This window comes from Hordeum vulgare, chromosome 5H, assembly GCF_904849725.1.
Source record: "Hordeum vulgare subsp. vulgare chromosome 5H, MorexV3_pseudomolecules_assembly, whole genome shotgun sequence".
Lineage (NCBI taxonomy): Eukaryota > Viridiplantae > Streptophyta > Magnoliopsida > Poales > Poaceae > Hordeum > Hordeum vulgare.
In genome coordinates this window covers 565,323,352-565,340,649 of record NC_058522.1, presented here as the reverse complement: position 1 = coordinate 565,340,649, position 17,298 = coordinate 565,323,352, and the positions used below count along the sequence as shown (strand labels likewise).

Here is a 17,298-nt window from a genome sequence, read left to right as displayed (position 1 = left end):
TACAAAGTTAAGACAGTTATTTTGGGATGGAGGTAGTATGAAATATATGGAGGGGGCGGGCTATTCATTCTGGCCGGCAGGACAGTCGTCGGTGGTATCGCGGGGCATGGCGGCTGGGATGGCGGGAGACAGGGCGGCATGGGAGGTGCGAGGGGGAGATGCGCCAAATTTAATCGGCCGCGGCAAAAGTGAGTAAATTTAGAAAGATTTGAGGGGATATTGGAAGGTGAAGTAAAACAATTATTTCACTACGACTTTTAAGGGATGGACTGAGTGCGTCATAAAGGAGTAAAACCGAATTTCTTATGGCCTTTTGAAGGATCGGTTAGAAATATGGTTTGAGAAACGGATGCAACTTAGGAGTTCACCTTGAATAAAGTACGGCGGATAGATTTATCTCGTAAGCACGTCGATGATCTACTGAGGGACAAGGGGAGCGTCTTTGCTGATTTCAGATGCCCGGATATATATGTCCAAGAAGATGATCAGTCCGGAAACCATTTCTTACTGAAGTCCAAACCACACGATCATCGATCGATTACTAACAAACATACATGTTTATCAACTGAACTAAATCATCACACAACAGCTTAATTATCACGAACGATCTATATGTGTATGATGCCATTGGCATGCATCCATCATGCTTAAATTAAGCAGCGCCGGCGATGGCGCACTCGACGTCGCCTGCGGCGCCCACCCTGCCGGCCTTCGCGGTCTGCTCCTTGTACGAGTACCGGGTGGCGACGAGCACGTAGAAGCCCAGGTTGGCGGCGGAGATGCCGGCGAGCAGCCAGTAGAAGAGGTCCAATCTGCTCCGGCTCAGGTCCTTGCCGAACCACCCGTCCTGCCGCCCGCCGTGCGAGCTCACGCGGCTCGCCGCCGCGATCACCTGGCTGCTCAGGAAGCTCCCGGCGCCGATCACGCTCAGGTACAGCCCGATGCCCAGGCTGCGCATCGTCTCCGGCACCTGGTCGTAGAAGTACTCCTGCAGGCCCACCAGCGCGAACCCGTCGGCCACGCCCATCAGCGCGAACTGCGGCACCAGCCAGAACACCGACATGGTGGCGGTGGAGTGCTGGCGGCGACGCTCGACAACCGCGGCCACGGCCAGGGCCACCACGGCGACCCCCATGCCGACGCCGATACGACGAAGGACGCTGAGCCCGCGCTCCGTCCCAGTCGCGCGGCGCAGGCACGGCTCGAGCACCTTGTCGTAGAGCGCCACGGTGGCGATCATGGCGATGGCGGCCAGCGCGAAGATGGACGCCGGCGGAAGCACGAAGTGTGGGCCGAGATGGCGGTCCATGGCCATGCCCTGCTTGATGAAGAAGGTGGACACCTGCGCCGCCGCGATGCCGAACGGGAGCGTGGCCACCCAGATGGGCACCATCGACACCACCAGCTTCGTCTCCTCCACATGCGTCACCGTCGCCAGCAGCCACGTCCGGCGCAGCCCCGCGTCGCCATGCTCCATGATTGCCGCCTTGTCGAGACACCGGAGCTGGTCGGTGTGACAGAGCGGCTTCTTCTTGTGGTCGTCCTCCTCGTACAGCTCGCCGGAGTCGGCTGGCAGCTGAAGGCGCCGCTTCATGACCGCGGCCACGGCAACCTTCAGCAGCGGCGTGAGGGGGCTGCCCTGCGGCATCCTGTACCGGTAGGTCCGCCACCCCGCGAGGTAGACGACGAGGGAGCAGCCCATAACGGCAGCGAGGAGCACGGTGGCGGCGCCCCATCCGACCCGCTCCTGGATGTAGACGACGACGGTGACCCCAAGCAGCACCCCGGAGCAGAGCGCGCAGTTCCACCAGTTGAAGTAGGACATCTTCTGCAGCCGCTCCCCGGCGTGGTTGTCGTCGAACTGGTCGGCGCCGAAGCTCTCGAGCGCCGGCTTGTGGCCGCCGGTGCCGACGGACACGAGGTAGATCCCGACGAAGAAGAGCGTCTCGTGGACCCGCGGCACCGAGGCGCCACTCGGCCTCAGTCCCGGCGCCAGCTGCGCCAGGGCGAGCAGGACGAGGCCAAGTAGGTAAACGACGGTGGAGAGGAGCACGGTGCGGAAGCGGCCGAGGTAGGCGTCGGCGAGGAATCCGCCGAGGAGCGGCATGAGGGTGGTGACGCTCATCCAGTACTGGGCGTTCACGGCGGCGACCTTCATGTCCTGGTGCAGCACCTTGGTGAGGTAGATCATGAGGCTGGTGGCGATGCCGAAGTAGCTCAGCCGCTCGCTGAACTCAATCACTGCCAAAACCACATATACAACAACAAGTCAAGATCATTCACACTTCACACACTGCTATCAACCAGATGAACAGAGACAAGGACAGAGACAGATAGATCTGGCAGGCAGTTTGAGGAGGGAGGAAGCTTACGGATGATGAACATGGCGGCCCTCCACGAGCCGGTGGCGGTGCGGAGGGGCACGCGGCCGCGGTAGCTGACGGAGGAGTCGTCCACCCATTTGTCCCACTGCCCATCATCGGCGCCGCCGCCGCTTAAACCCTGCTGCTTCCTCATCACCAAATCAAGCTCTCTCCAAAGTCCAAACTAACCAAAAGGACTCACTCTAGTCGATTGATGTGTGGTTCTTGGTGTGAGGCTGGGAGGAAAAGATGGCAGGTTATATAGCCGCGCTGGGGGCAGGCAGGGGGAATTGGGAGAAGAAAGGCCACGTCGCTGTTGAGGTGTGTTTGTGTGTGCACGCGCGCGAATCGAATCCACCAAAGGAGGCCTCGTTTCTGTGATTTTATCAAAGCTCTTGAGGGGACGAACCGATTTGAGGAATTTGTTGGCGATTTTTTTATTTGTTTTCAGAAGTGTGTCTCACTCACATCACACCTCGAGGTATAAATGCATCATATATCTTACTCCTAGTGCGGATACAACTCCTTTGAGGATGTAGATATCTTAAGGATGTACATATCCTCCTTTGAAGCTTGCACTATCTTAATTAGCCTGTATCTTAAGGATGTAGATATCCTTCTTCAAAAAATACAGTAGTAATCTTGATGCAGATATAGCTATTTTAATAGCTTTTCCGTCGTATGATATGCATTAAATACGCATCCACAGACAACTGTTTTTGTAGCTTTTATCTTACATACTAGTTTGACTGCACAATATTAGTAAAACTATGGTACTAATGTAAAACCCTGGTATTCTAATGTCTAGGGAATGGATATTCCAGTTTCTAAGAACCATTGTTTTTTACAGAAGAGGTCAAGTAGAAGAGGATTTGGAGCACTCGGATGCTCCACCCCCTATATAAGTATTAAATTCAAAAAAACAAACCATGAAAATTGAAAAATATATGGAATTTGAGGATATCAAAATTGGATGCCAATCTAGTACCGTGTGAAGTTTCGTGAAAAAAACTAGGAAACGTATTCTTAATAAATAAAAAACTTCGTCACAGACACGTCTCCTGATATATTTTTATGGAACTTCACACGTCCTATTTTTTAAAAAAAATCCTGTTATTTTTTTTAAAATTTAATATTCATATAGGAGGGTGGAGCACCCAAGAGCTCCTCAGTATTCATATAGAGGTGTAGTACTATGAAAATACTACTCGTGGGAGATACCATAGTTTATCAACTATGGTTTATGTTGAAGCCAAACACAACAATGTTTTTAAGACTATTGTTTCTAAAAAACATGGTATTCTACAAAACATTTAAATATACTTTATATGGGCAGTCACCATAATGTATATAGATTGCGCTTCATAGTCACATGAATTTGGAGGTTGCCGAGGTGATACACAAACTTTCATTTAGTGTGTATTTATGATAGAACAATCACCACTTGTTTTGTTTAGTACTTCCTACTACTTCCTTCGTTCCTAAATATAAGTTTTTTTTAGAGATTTTACTATGGACTATATATGGAGCAAAATGAATGAATCTATATTTTAAAATATTTATATATACATCTGTATGTAGTTTATAGTAAAATCTCTAAAAGCCTTATATTTTGAAACGGAGAGAGTAAGACTCATGTCTAGATTACGACACTAACTCGCTTTCCTCACTAAATAAGGTGTCACGCCAATTATTTTTCTAAGGAGTAGTAGTTAGGTAGTCAAAGCAAACCGGTAGTGAGTTACTGGGCATATGAAATAACAACAAAATCCTAAATGGGTAGAGTACGGTTTTAGACACGATTCATAATCATGTGGCACTAGTAGAAAACGGGCCTTTGGCCTGGACCATTTAGTCCCGGAGTGCCTCTGGGCCGGGACTAAAGGCCCGGCCACGTCGCCCCAATTCTCAATGCCTCCCTCAAGGCTTTAGTTCCGGGCCGTAAGGAGCCTTTAGTCCCGGTTCGTGTCCCAAACCGGGACTAAAGGGCTACGCGGCGGGCGGTGGTGGTGGCAACCGTTCGTATCCCCCTTTAGTCCCGGTTGGTGGCTCAACCCGGGACTAAAGGCCTAACACGTGGCATGCCGTGGTTGTGGCGGCGGTTGGTATACCTCTTTAGTCCCGGTTGGTGGCTCAACCCGGGACTAAAGGACTAACGCGTGGCCTGCCGTAGTGGGGCGACCGTTGGCATACCTCTTTAGTCCCGGCTGGTGGTTGAACCCGGGACTAAAAACCTAACACGTGGCCTGCCGTAGTGGTGGCAACCGTTTGGTATTGGGAGGTGCTACCTTCCGGGGGGCGTAGGTTGGTGAGGAGCCAGCCCGTCGTTGACCCGATCCTTGTTTGGTGGCGGTCGCGTGGGCCAGTGAGGGTGCCGAGGCTTCCGGACACCGCGGAGGTGGTACGTCACCGTGTCAGCGAGGAGGATGAGCACGTCCGTCGCTACATGGTTGCGTTGGAGGGCAGGTTCAAGCATACCCGGCAGGTTCTTCGGGGATCTCACTGGAGCTATGATCCTGTGATGGTTCCTTCTCTTTGGGTGTCCACCGCCCGCGCCGATACCCGTCGGGCGCTACGGTTCTAGATGTATTAGTGATGCTATATGTATGATAGTATTCGAGGAGTATTAATGATAATATTCGACGATGTACGGACAAAAGTGATGATGTATTAGCTTATAATTGAATGCATGCTAATTTGAATACTACTTTATTTTACGATTTGGTTTTGCTTAGTGAATGCTCAAATTGGAAATTTACTCCTACTTTGAATACTATGCAGAAATCTAGGAGTCTCAAATTGGAAAAGTACTCCTACTTTGGTTTTTGGTACAAAGGTTAAGAGAATCCGTTTTTTGCAGAACTATAGATCCACATATCAGGAACCTCGAAGAGGAAGAACTTCTGGAAGATATAATCAAAGACGGCCCCGACGTTGAACCAGCTGAATCTCCGTCGTTATATCTAAACCAGGACGTTGGAATGGAGGTTGAGCGACATGAAGATGAAGCCGATGGGGCAGGAGATAGGTCCAATGACGGAGAAGGTGATAGCTCCACTGATGGAGAAGCCGGTGAAGAGGAGAAGTCCGGCGAGGTATACATATGAAGTTCGACAATCACTTGTAATATGTGAAAAATATTGGAGATAGCTCTATATTGTATACATATACATTCATTTAACAAATGTTTCTCCCTCTTAGGCCTCCACATCGAGCAAAACTACGAAACGAGGCCCAACTAGAAAGTTGGATGCACGGACGCATTACACATTTGAGGTGATATTTCCTACGGGCGAACTCAAGCTTCCTAAGAATGTTGCTGACACATTCAAGAAGCAATGCGGAGTTCTCATTAGGGATCACGTCCCGATCAGCGTTCGGGAGTGGAACAAGTGCAAAGGGGCAGCCGATAGTGACTATGTCGCCGAAAGGTACAAAGATAATCTTTGGAATGATCTCATGTCACATTTCAACCTGCCAGAATGTGAGAATGAAGACGCCGCAGATAAACTGAGGGCCAAAGTCAAGCAGTGGACTCTGAAGAAGATGGCCGAACTGTTCCGTAGCTGGAAGAAGAAGCTATGGAAAAACTATCTGAAGACACAGAAAGTGCCAGTATTTGAGGGGTATCTAGCCAAGCAGGCGAATCACTGGAAGGCATTTCAAGAGTACAAGGAGTCAGAAGATGCCCAGGCATTATCAGAAAAGAACAAGATAAATGCCGACAAGAAGATATATCACCACAAGCTGGGGCCAGGGGGCTATGAGACTGCCATCCCAAAGTGGGATAAGAAAGAGCAAGATCTGATAGATAAAGGCGTCGTACCTGAACCACTCCGTGATGATTGGGAATTGAGAGCAAGAAATTGGTTCCTTGCGCATGATGGGTCGTATGACGAAACAACAGGGGACCTCATCTGCAATGACAATCTTAGGATACCCAGGGAGAATTGGAAAAGGATAGTGAAAGAAATTAAGGAGGGAATAAGAAAGTTCACTGCAGATAGAGAGAAAGATTTGCTCACACTGGTCCTCGGCAATGACGAACATGGAGGACGAACGCGAGGCTTCGGTCCTTCTTACCCGTGGTGGCTTGGGTTTGCCAGAGACCAAGACACTTACAGAAGCCGAGAGAGAGCAAAGAAGCGGCAACAGGATGAGGAGAATGACAAGTTCAACCAGTTGCTTGCCAGGATTAACGAGCAACGGAAGCAGATTGATGAGCTTAGAGGAGTACCGCGCCAGGAAGATCCTGTAGTTAATATTACCGGCGCCCCATCTAAGCGGAAAAGCAGCATGGCTGAATCTGAGGCCCCGCCCGACGATGAACGAAGAATGATGGAGGGCGGTCCCGGCTACCCCGTGGATGGAATTAAGGAGTCAACATCATGTGAACTCCATCAGAAATTCAAGAACATATCCATGAAGTTGGCCGTCGGACAAGCTTTACCTTCTGGCCCTGATGCACGCTGGCATGGCTGTGAGATTCCAGCTAGCTTTGCTAAAGTCGGGGTGGATGAAATCATGACGGGGTTTAATGATATGGAGCTCGACATAGCTGGACCCGAAGATGAGTGGACACTCGGAGAAGTACTGGGTGGAGTCATCCTATGGGACAAGAACTACATCAAGCTTCCAGGCTCGGCCCCAAGGACAACACCGCCTCCGAGTCGTCGCAGGTCACCTACACCTCCATTACCTCCAAGCCCTCCACATGACGTCGGCCAGCACAACACGAGTCCATCTCGATCACCGCCGCCGGACTTGGGTCGTCCGTCTTCGCCGCCGCCCGCACATGATACTAAGCGGAAGCGTGCCAGCAAGAACGCTTCGTCGATGATTTCTAAGCGACGGAGCTCCCCAAAGAGCAAACTGTCGCCCCTCCCAAAGGTACCTCATGCTAATCTTCCTATCAGACCTTATGATCGTACCCCCGAGGAAAACGCCAGGATAGCAAAGGAACAACATGAGGCGCAGATGAAAAGGAAGGAACCCGAGCCCCGCCCGAAATACACCGAGAAGAACATAGCATGGGCAAAAGACTTCATAACCACTCCATCACAGTATGACTTACACTATAAGCCTGATGACTATACACGCACATTGCAGAAGGAAGTGAAAAAGAGCAAGTCACATGCAAGTGCAAGTGGGAGCAAATCAAGTTCAACTACAAGCAAGAAAAAATCAGACGTTCCTCAGCTTGGACAACAGGCCAAACAGTCGATCCCACCCCTCAAGGTGTTAACCGAGAATGTTCCCCCTCCGGTGCAGGGGCAAGCTTTTGAAAACGCAAAGGAGTTGGCGGATGAATGTGGTATCTCGGTTGAAAATTTGCTGGCTAATTCCCAAGACGACAGGATACCCAAGGCTGTGGTAGCCCCTAAGCCACAGTTTGTCATGGGAGAGCCTTTGGTCAGCAAAGATGATCTCCCAACAAATATGCGTTACTTGCATAAATGGTACGTAAGTGAATCAAAGAATGGGAGAACGATGATCGTGCTGAGTGTCCCACAGGAGTACTACGGCCGCTCCGAAGAAATCCATATCGACTTTGATGAACTCTTCCAGATGTACAATGGCGACGCCCTCGACAAATCGCTTATGAGTTGCTATTGTCTGTAAGTTTTTCAGTTCGTTGTCTACATATAACTTGTTTAGTTATTTCAATTCATTGTCTATATATAATTAACTTGTACTCTATTATGCAGAATGAAGATTCTGGAGTGTAAAAGTAAGAGCATCATAAATATTGGGTTTATTGATCCATATAAAATACATATAGTGACGCTAACTAATTATCCCAAGGAGACGGAGGAAAACCTTCTAAGGTTTCTAATAGATCAAAATTTCTGTGACCACATACTGTTTCCATACAACTTCAGGTGAGGGTCTTTACTCTGTTGTGTCCATTCACTTATAAGTGTAATTGATAAGTTACTCACACACACACACACACACACACACACACACACACACACATATATATATATATATATATATACATGTGCAGCTTCCATTGGATTCTGTTGGACATTCAAATTGATAAGGGAAGAGTTGATGCCTTCGACCCATTATCGAGACCCTTGGAACAGTTCCAAAGCCTGCAAGACATGCTCCAAGGGTAATTTTAATCATTCTTGCGCTCTATCGGTCTCTTTCGATGATTTTCTGATATATCAATTAATGAAAAACTTAGCAAATCATTATCCTTGTCGGGCAGGGTTTGGAATCGGTTCAAGTGCGTGACTCCCGGTAACTTTCCTGAGAAGCTGACCTTTAGAGCGGCTCAGGTAAGTAGTAGTATGATATACTTCTATTAATTTTTAATACATTTATGATGCTAGATTATTATTTTGATTATATATATTCTATTCTCATAAAGTGTGACCAGCAGCCACGGGGAACGCATCTATGCGGATACTATGTTTGCGAGATCATTCGCACGTTTACCTCTGAGCTCAAGGAGCACAGATTCGACGTAAGCAATGAACATTCACACCTCTATTTTTACCCGTCATTCTTTGTTATCATGATTGATATTCATATTCATCTCCTCTTCTTATATAACACACGGCCATGAGGACGAAGGTCCTACCAGAGCAACGCACGATTGCTGTTGCAGAGGAGCTTCGGGATTTCTGAGAACGGAAGCTATAGATGACAAAGGACGATTTAGTGTAAATAGGGGCCATTACTGATGTTCGTCCATGTAATCGAATAGACGGGCTCTAGTCCAGATAATTCAGATCTGCATATAATTGTATATATATGCTCGCTTGTAAGATAAGTTAATCTTATATATATACGCATAATTATTTCTATTTAAATTATATGAAAACTAATTCCCGAACACCAAACGAGGCATCATGTTAATCTCCCGAACACCTAAACCCTAAAACCCTAAAACCCAAAAATAATTTTCATTCAAAAAAAACCCAAAAACCAGCAAAATCTGAAAATCTTTAGTCCCGGACCGTGTAACGAACCGGGACTAAAGGGTCTGCCCCTGGGGCGCTACGAGGCGCCCACGTGGAGCACCTTTAGTCCCGGCGTGTAAGAGGACCGGGACGAAAAGGTTAGGCCTTTAGTCCCGCCCCTTTAGTCCCGGCTGGTGAACCGGGACTAAAGCCCCTTACGGGCCGGGGCTATATGCCCTGTCCCCACTAGTGTGGGTGTTACTTTGAGCAGTTTATATTTGAAAAATTAGAAGATTATGGAGTAAGTATAGTACTCCATCCACCAAGTAGGAGTAGAGTATAGTTTTAGACAATTATTTAGATTTACAATCTCAAGCCGTAAGTTAATTTAACCAGTCCATATAGTTGTAAAAAGAGTGTAACTAGCAAACCAACCTGTGGTTCGATGGTTAGAAAGTCCGTGGTATCCTCAGCCCATCAGGGTTCAAATCCTCGATGGGAGGAGACGTTCCCGTCGATGACTTCGTAAATCTCAAGATGACATGTCTGCTTAGTCTTTCGGAGGTGCTCATAGGGTGTGCGTGTGTGTTCATAGGGATGAGTGTATGCGCGTGTATATGAGTGCTTGCGTTTGTACCGTGTTAAAAAAATGTAACTATAAACTGAGTGAATTCTATTTTTTTTATATAATTTGATTTCTTTGCACTAAGATGTTCATCACGCTTACCTTATTTTCCGGCAAACAATGCATGGACCTACCCTTTTAATTTCGTAAGAGCATTCCCACTATTCGGTCCATGTCTCAGGTCGATGTGGCAAAATTCTTCACAAACCGAAGCATTTCTTACACCTTAAGAAATATAAATTCGTTTATACTGTATATTAACAATTTATGTTAGTATATATACAGTGGTTGATAAGACAATTATGTCCTAAGTCTTTCACATAATACAGAGATGATAATAAAAACGTGTGTGTACAGTGAGTTAGCTTTTGGTCTTACCTTCAATAACTAGCTATTTCTATATATACTATTCCTTTTATTTCATGATATAAAACGTTTTTGACACTACCCTATGTAAAAAACGCTCTTATATTATGAGACGGAGTCACGAAGGTAATATGTGGTAAGAATATTGGGCTAAAGAGTTCATCTCTTGATTAAGAAAAGGCGTGCCTTCTCTTCCGATGTCTCTCTTTTTCACCTTAAAATTTATCCCACGTGACACTCATAACATAACACCATTTTACATGGCTTTGGAAAATTTTAACTACAAGGTTTATAGGACAGACATGTATTTACTATTCCATCCGTTCTAAAAAAGTGACTTAACTTTATACCAAAGTTAGTGTAAAATTGAGTCATTTTTAAGTTATTTATTTTGGGACGAAGGAGTAGTATTTAAGAGCCGAGGCAGTAGATGCCTGATACATCCGAAAGAGCTGACCCTGGATCCGTCGTTGCTTCAACCAAATTTAGATCAAACGGCGGTGATGAAGCGTCATGCATGCACTCATGCTTGCCACCAAGTCGTTGCTGACTTGTGTATATGACGACAATAGTAGGAGCGGTAACGTACATTCAGTGCGCTCACTAATTAACACCGGAGTACGCCAGCCGTCGTCGTATGCAGAGATGATTTCTCCACGGCTGGCACATGCATGAAGATATTGCACGTGTTTCATGCATGCATTTGTCTGGAACTAGTGGTCTTTGCAGCGCCATCAGCCAGCGGACCGACGGACGGAGACGTTGCGTCCTCTTGCACATGCATGCTCCACTTGGCCTGAGACGGAGATGGAAATGGAGATGGATATGGAGATGGAGATGCAGATGCAGATGATGCAATGCGATGTGATATAGAGGCATATAGCTGCATGCATGCGTGTGATGCAGTTCAGATCAGATATACGGCTGGATATGTACCTGCATCCGGCGGCTCGAGGCGGGTGTGCATGCGTGGTGCGTGCGCTAGCTAGCACCGTTTCATGCTTTGATTTGGTGCTCTAGCTGGAAGATCGGTCGAGAGTACGCATGCACGTGGCGCGCAATGCATTGCGATAACGTTTTGTCGTTGGGCTAACTTTTTTTAATGCATCCTCACAGTCACGCCTACAATTTTTTTTGCAGGGATAAAAGAGTTTTATTCCATAGTTGCAGAGTTACAGCAAAAGCTCGTCGATACAAAGTGGATAATTCTCTAGCCAACAAGCCGTGCTACATTATACTCTCCCATCATTTCTACTCCCTCCGTTCCTAAATATAAGTCTTTTAAGCGATTTCATTAGATGTCTACATACGAAGCAAAATAATTAAATGTACACTCTAAAGTATGTCTATATACATCCTTATGTAGTCTACCAGTGAAATCTCTACAAAGACTTATATTTAGGAACGGAGGGAGTAGATATTTTCATAAGAAAAAAACTCTTTACCAGCTAAGAGCATCTACAGCCGAACATAGCAAATATGATCCCTTAAATGTTCGTGGATGCGTCCGGTGAGTGACCGAGCGTATTCTCTATTTGTCCGTCCGTATAACCATACTCTTTATTTATTTTTCATATGTCCGGTCACTTGCACGTGTTTGATGGAGAGGAAGGTTGAAAAAATGAATAAAGAAAAGAAAAGGTGTTCCGGGGTGGGGTCACCTTCTACATTGGACGTGTCCGCGAGCCCTCGTATCCTTTCTATATTTAAGATGGATATGATGGTTTATGGACAGTCCGGACGTATAAAAATGATACGAGGGGTCGGGTTGGGTCACTTTTTCTTTTTCTCTCATGTCCGATCACTGACCGTATCCGTGGCCATATGAGGAATCGTTTAAGGCGTCCGGCCGTAGATGCTTAAGGGGTGCTTAATTTCCATGACTAAATGATCATAAGCTGATCAAGAATATCCGAGGATAGTGCTAGTCGTGTATAAGAATAAAATCGCTAGAGTGATCTCATATTTTATTCTTAAATTCATACAAACCATGCAATACGTGTTAAACATAATATATAATGGAATTCTAAAGATTTTCTTTCTGTTATTCAGTTAGTATCTCCTCCTTATCTTGTGATCTCTTGTATCGGATGTATCCTAGCGATCTCCTCAACTTGTATGCCAAGGCAGGTTGTCGCCCCTTCTATAAAACCTCGCGGCCACCTACGGATGGAGATACGCTTCCTCATATTGTATCAGAGCCTCTTCCTCCTAGATCGCACATAGATCGCATCTAGCCCCAATGTCGAACCCATCTACCCTCTCCACCGGTACCATGAGTACCCTCGCCACCCAACCTGAATCATCATCCACCTCCGCCCCATCCACCAGCACCGTACCACCCATGCCGTTACCCTCGGCCCTCCTCCCCAAGAGAAGCTTACAAGAGCAATTTTCTCCTGTGGAAAGCCATCGTGCTGCATCAGATCAAAGGCGCATAGATGCAACATTACCTTGATCGGACGAGCCCGATGCCGCCGGCCACCATCACCGTCACCACAGACGGTAAGGAGGAGCAGTTCGTCAACATGGCGTGCACCCTCTAGTATGCTCAACAGCAGCAACTTCAAGGATACTTGATGGGATCTCTTTCCCTGCGAGATCCTTGCCCAAGTCATCACGCTTCAGCCACTGGCCGAGGTGTGGGCATCGATCCACGCCACCTTCTTGGCGCAGACGCAGGCTCAGTCCATCAACACCAGGATCGAGCTCCACAACCTCCGGAAGGGAAACTCCAGCATGGCTGACTATCTCGCCAAGATAAAAACACTCACCGACGAGATCACATGTGCAGGACCTCCTCTTTGTGCTGCAGAAATCACCTCTCACATTCTCACGGGATTCGACCTCGACAACAACCCGCTCGTCTCCGCCCTTGCTGCTCGAGTGGAACTTGTCACGGTACCCGAGTTGTACAGCCAGCTCCTTTCCTTTGATGCCCGCATCAACCTCCTTCACTACCTCTACACTTGCCAATCCTCTGTCAACGCGATCTCTCACGGGTACGACGGTCGTGGGCGTGGTCAGCTGGGTCGCGGTCGTGCCAATGACAACACTGGACGCGGGCGCGACACCGATGGAAACCAGAACAACCATTCTAGTGGTGGCGGTGGCGGCTACAACGAGATGCAGCCGTCCTCCTCCAACAGCCGGCCTCGCTCCGAACTATGCAAGAAATCGGGCCATGAGGTGTTCGAGTGCTGACACATGTATGATGAGAGCTACATACCTGATACACGCCTTGTTGTTGCTGCTGTTCGGGAGCAAGGAGGGATGACGACACCATCTGTTATGCCAACTCTGGAGCCACAGATCATGTCACCAGCGAGGTTGAAAAGCTAGCTCTCCGGAAAAAATACCTGGGAGGTGATCAGGTCCACAGTGCTAGCGGCAGAGGTATGTAAATCCATCACATTGGTTAGACTTCGATTAATTCCCCTACTTGCAAACGTGATCTTCTTCTGAAAGATGTCTTACATGTCCCACAAGCTGATAAAAATCTTGCCTCTATGTCTCGACTTACCAATGATAATAATGTTTTCTTTGAAACTCATCCAAAATATTTTTTTAGTAAGGAACGAGCAACGAGGGAACTCATCTACCATGGTAGATGCATTGGAGGCCTCTACCTCATCACATCCGGAGCTCTCAGTCATCGTCGTCAAGTCTACTCCGCCTTCAAGCCCTCCTTGGCAAGATGGCATCAAAGATTAGGACATCCGTCATCGATGATAGTTAAACAAGTAGTGAATAAAGGCAATATGTTATTATCTCATAGTCAACATGAAGAGTCTGTTTGTGATGCTTCTCAATGTGCCAAGAGTCATCAACTCCCTTATCCTAAGTCTACTAGTGTGTCTCAAGCTCCTTTAGAACTTATCTTCAGTGATGTATGGGGTCATGCAAGAGACTCTTTTGGTAGAAAGAAATACTATGCCAGTTTCATTGATGATTACAATAAATTCATTTGGATATACTTGCTCAGGTTTAAGTCTGAAGTTTACTCTGTCTTCCAAGAATTTCAGAAACTTGTCGAAAGACAGTTTGATACAAAAATTCTCACGGTCCAAAGTGATTGGGGAGGGGAGTATGAGAAACTCAACTCCTTCTTCCGAGACATAGGCATAACACATCATGTCTCCTTTCCACATGCTCACCAACAAAATGGTTCAGCTGAAAGAAAGCATCGTCACATTGTCGAAGTTGGCCTCTCCTTACTTGCTCATGCTTCCATGCCATTAAAGTATTGGGATGAGGCGTTCATCACAGCCATCTATCTCATCAATCGATTGCCTAGTAGAGTCATTCGCAATACCACTCCTTTAGAAAAACTGTTTCATCAAAAACCTGACTATAACTCCCTGAAAATCTTTTGGTGTGCATGTTACCCAAACCTGCAACCCTATAATCATCACAAACTTGAGCTTTGCTCGACTCAGTGTGTCTTCATTGGTTATAGCAATCTTCACAAAGGCTACAAATGCCCTGAAGTTGCAACTGGGCGTATCTATATCTCCCGTGATGTTGTCTTCGATGAAACCAACTTTCCCTTTGCTAAGTTTCATACCAATGCAGGCTCTCTTCTTCGTGCTGAAATAACACTCCTTCCAGAATATGTGTCCATTCTGATCACGGGGGTGAATTACTTGAAAATGATCATGTGACTAATTTGCAGCAGCAAGAACATCTGCATACTGCAGTGCATACTGCAGCTCCTGCTGCTCCTACTGAATTTTTTGCAGACATGGGTCATGATGCGACAGCTGCTTCTGAAACACCTGACAGCGGATCCGAGTCTGATCCTTCTTGCCTTGTCGACTTCTCCATGCAAGGGACGCCTGATAGTATTATACGACGGGGTGACAGTGGAGGCGCGCTCCTTCTCTTACTTCAGATGCAGTCATCCCCAGTTGTAGCCAAACTTCAGGCAAGCTCAGATATGGCTAAAACTACCACAGAAACACCAGCAGAAGCATCAATTTCAGCATGCATCACACGGTCAAAAACAGGGGTTTCTAAACGAGAAGTCTATGCTGATGGTACGATCAGGTATGATACGGTTAAACATGCATTTCTTACTAGTACTAGTGAACCTATTAATTTGAGTGATGCACTTGCTCGAAAAGGGCAATGGATGATGAATATCATGCCCTTATGAAAAAAAAACTTGGCACCGTGTACCACCAAAAAAAGGTAAAAATGTGATTGATTGTAAATGGATTTATAAGACCAAAAGAAAATCATATGGTAGTATAGACAGATATAAAGCTAGATTAGTTGCAAAAGGGTTCAAACAAAAATTTGGTATTGATTATCAGGATACCTTTAGCCCTGTTGTAAAATCAGCTACTATCAGACTTGTGTTGTCAATTGCTGTTTCAGAGGATGGAGCCTTCGTCAGCTAGATGTTCAGAACGCGTTTCTTCATGGTGTTCTGGAGGAAGAAGTGTTCATGCGGCAACCACTAGGATATGAGAATTCAAACACACCAGGGTATGTTTGTAAGTTAGATAAAGCTTTATATGGTTTGAAGAAGGCACCAAGAGCATGGTACTCATGACTGAGCATGAAATTGCAGCAGCTTGGGTTCATACCATCCAAGACATATATTTCTTTGTTCATCTATCATAAAGGGAATATCACTATGTTCATGTTAGTATATGTTGATGATATAATTATTGCCAGCTCCAGTTCAGATGCCACTACCAGCTTGCTTACAAATTTAAGGCTAGAATTTTCTCTAAAGGATTTAGGAGATCTTCACTATTTCCTTGTTATTGAAATCAAGCAGGTAGCCAATGGTATACTTCTTACTCAAGAAAAATATACCAATGATATACTCAGAAGAGTGGGCTTGGTAAAGTGCAAAGCTATGAGTACTCCTTTCTCAGTCTCAGAGAAACTTACTGTTGACAATGGAGAAGCTCTTGGTCCTGCTAATGCAACAAACTATAGAAGTGTTGTAGGTGCTTTGCAATATCTGACTCTTACTCGTCCTGACATTTCTTATTCGGTGAACAAAGTTTGTCAATACTTGCATGCACCTAGTAAAACTCACTGGACTGCTGTCAAAAGAATATTGAGGTATCTAAAGTTTACAGAAGGACTTGGACTACAGATTGTCAAATCCCCTTCCATGCTTGTTACTGGATATTCTGATGCAGACTCGACAGGGTGTGCTGATGATAGAAGGTCCACAGGTGGTTTTGCTGTGTTTTTTAGGACAAACCTTGTGTCATGGAGTGCAAGGATACATGCTACTGTCTCAAGGTCTAGCACCGAGGCTGAGTATAAGGCTCTAGCAAATGCTACAACTGAAATAATGTGGATCCAAACTCTACTTTATGAACTTGGGGTTAAGACTCCACGAGCTGCAAGACTCTGGTGTGATAATATTGGTGCAACCTATCTCCCAGCCAATCCCGTTTTTCATGCACAAACTAAACATATTGAGGTTGATGACCATTTTGTTTGAGAAAGAGGGGCACAGAAGTTGCTTGATATCCAGTTTGTTCCAGTGGGTGATCAGCTAGCCGATGGGTTTACTAAACCACTCACTGCAAGGAGATTGAATGACTTCACATACAATCTGAATCTTGGTAGAGCACCATAGGGTTCAGATTGAGGGGGAGTGTCAAACATAAGATAGAATAGAATCCTAGAGCTTTTCTTTCTGTTATTCAGTTAGTATCTCATCCTTATCTTGTGATCTCTTGTACATGATGTATCCTAGCGATCTCCTCAACTTGTACGCCAAGGCAGGTGGTCGTCCCTTCTATAAAACCTCGCGGCCACCTACAGGTGGCGATACGCTTCCTCATAGTACGTACATCACACTAGTCTAAATTAAGTTTCCTCATCGGATATGTCCACAACGTGTGTGTCGGACGCCGGGTAGATGGGCTCCGACTCCTTCTCCTCCTCCTCCCCCTCCTCCTCATCTATAGTCGTGGGCATCTCCTCGATGTCCGCGACATGCTCCACCTACGCCTCACTTGCAGACGATGTCACTTGGCCTCCTTCGTCG

At 46.4% G+C, this 17,298-nt stretch overlaps 1 protein-coding gene across 1 annotated transcript; it reads right to left on the bottom strand.

Moving 5' to 3' along the window:
* Positions 1–487: 487 nt before the first annotated feature.
* Positions 488–2,793, bottom strand: LOC123399274 (protein NRT1/ PTR FAMILY 5.7-like). Its single transcript, XM_045093695.1, has 2 exons — positions 2,373–2,793; positions 488–2,241 (listed from the first exon to the last, which is right to left on the bottom strand). The coding sequence occupies exons 1-2, from the start codon at positions 2,515–2,517 to the stop codon at positions 653–655; spliced, it is 1,734 nt and encodes a 577-aa protein (XP_044949630.1). The 5' UTR covers positions 2,518–2,793; the 3' UTR covers positions 488–652.
* Between the last annotated feature and the right edge of the window lie 14,505 nt (positions 2,794–17,298).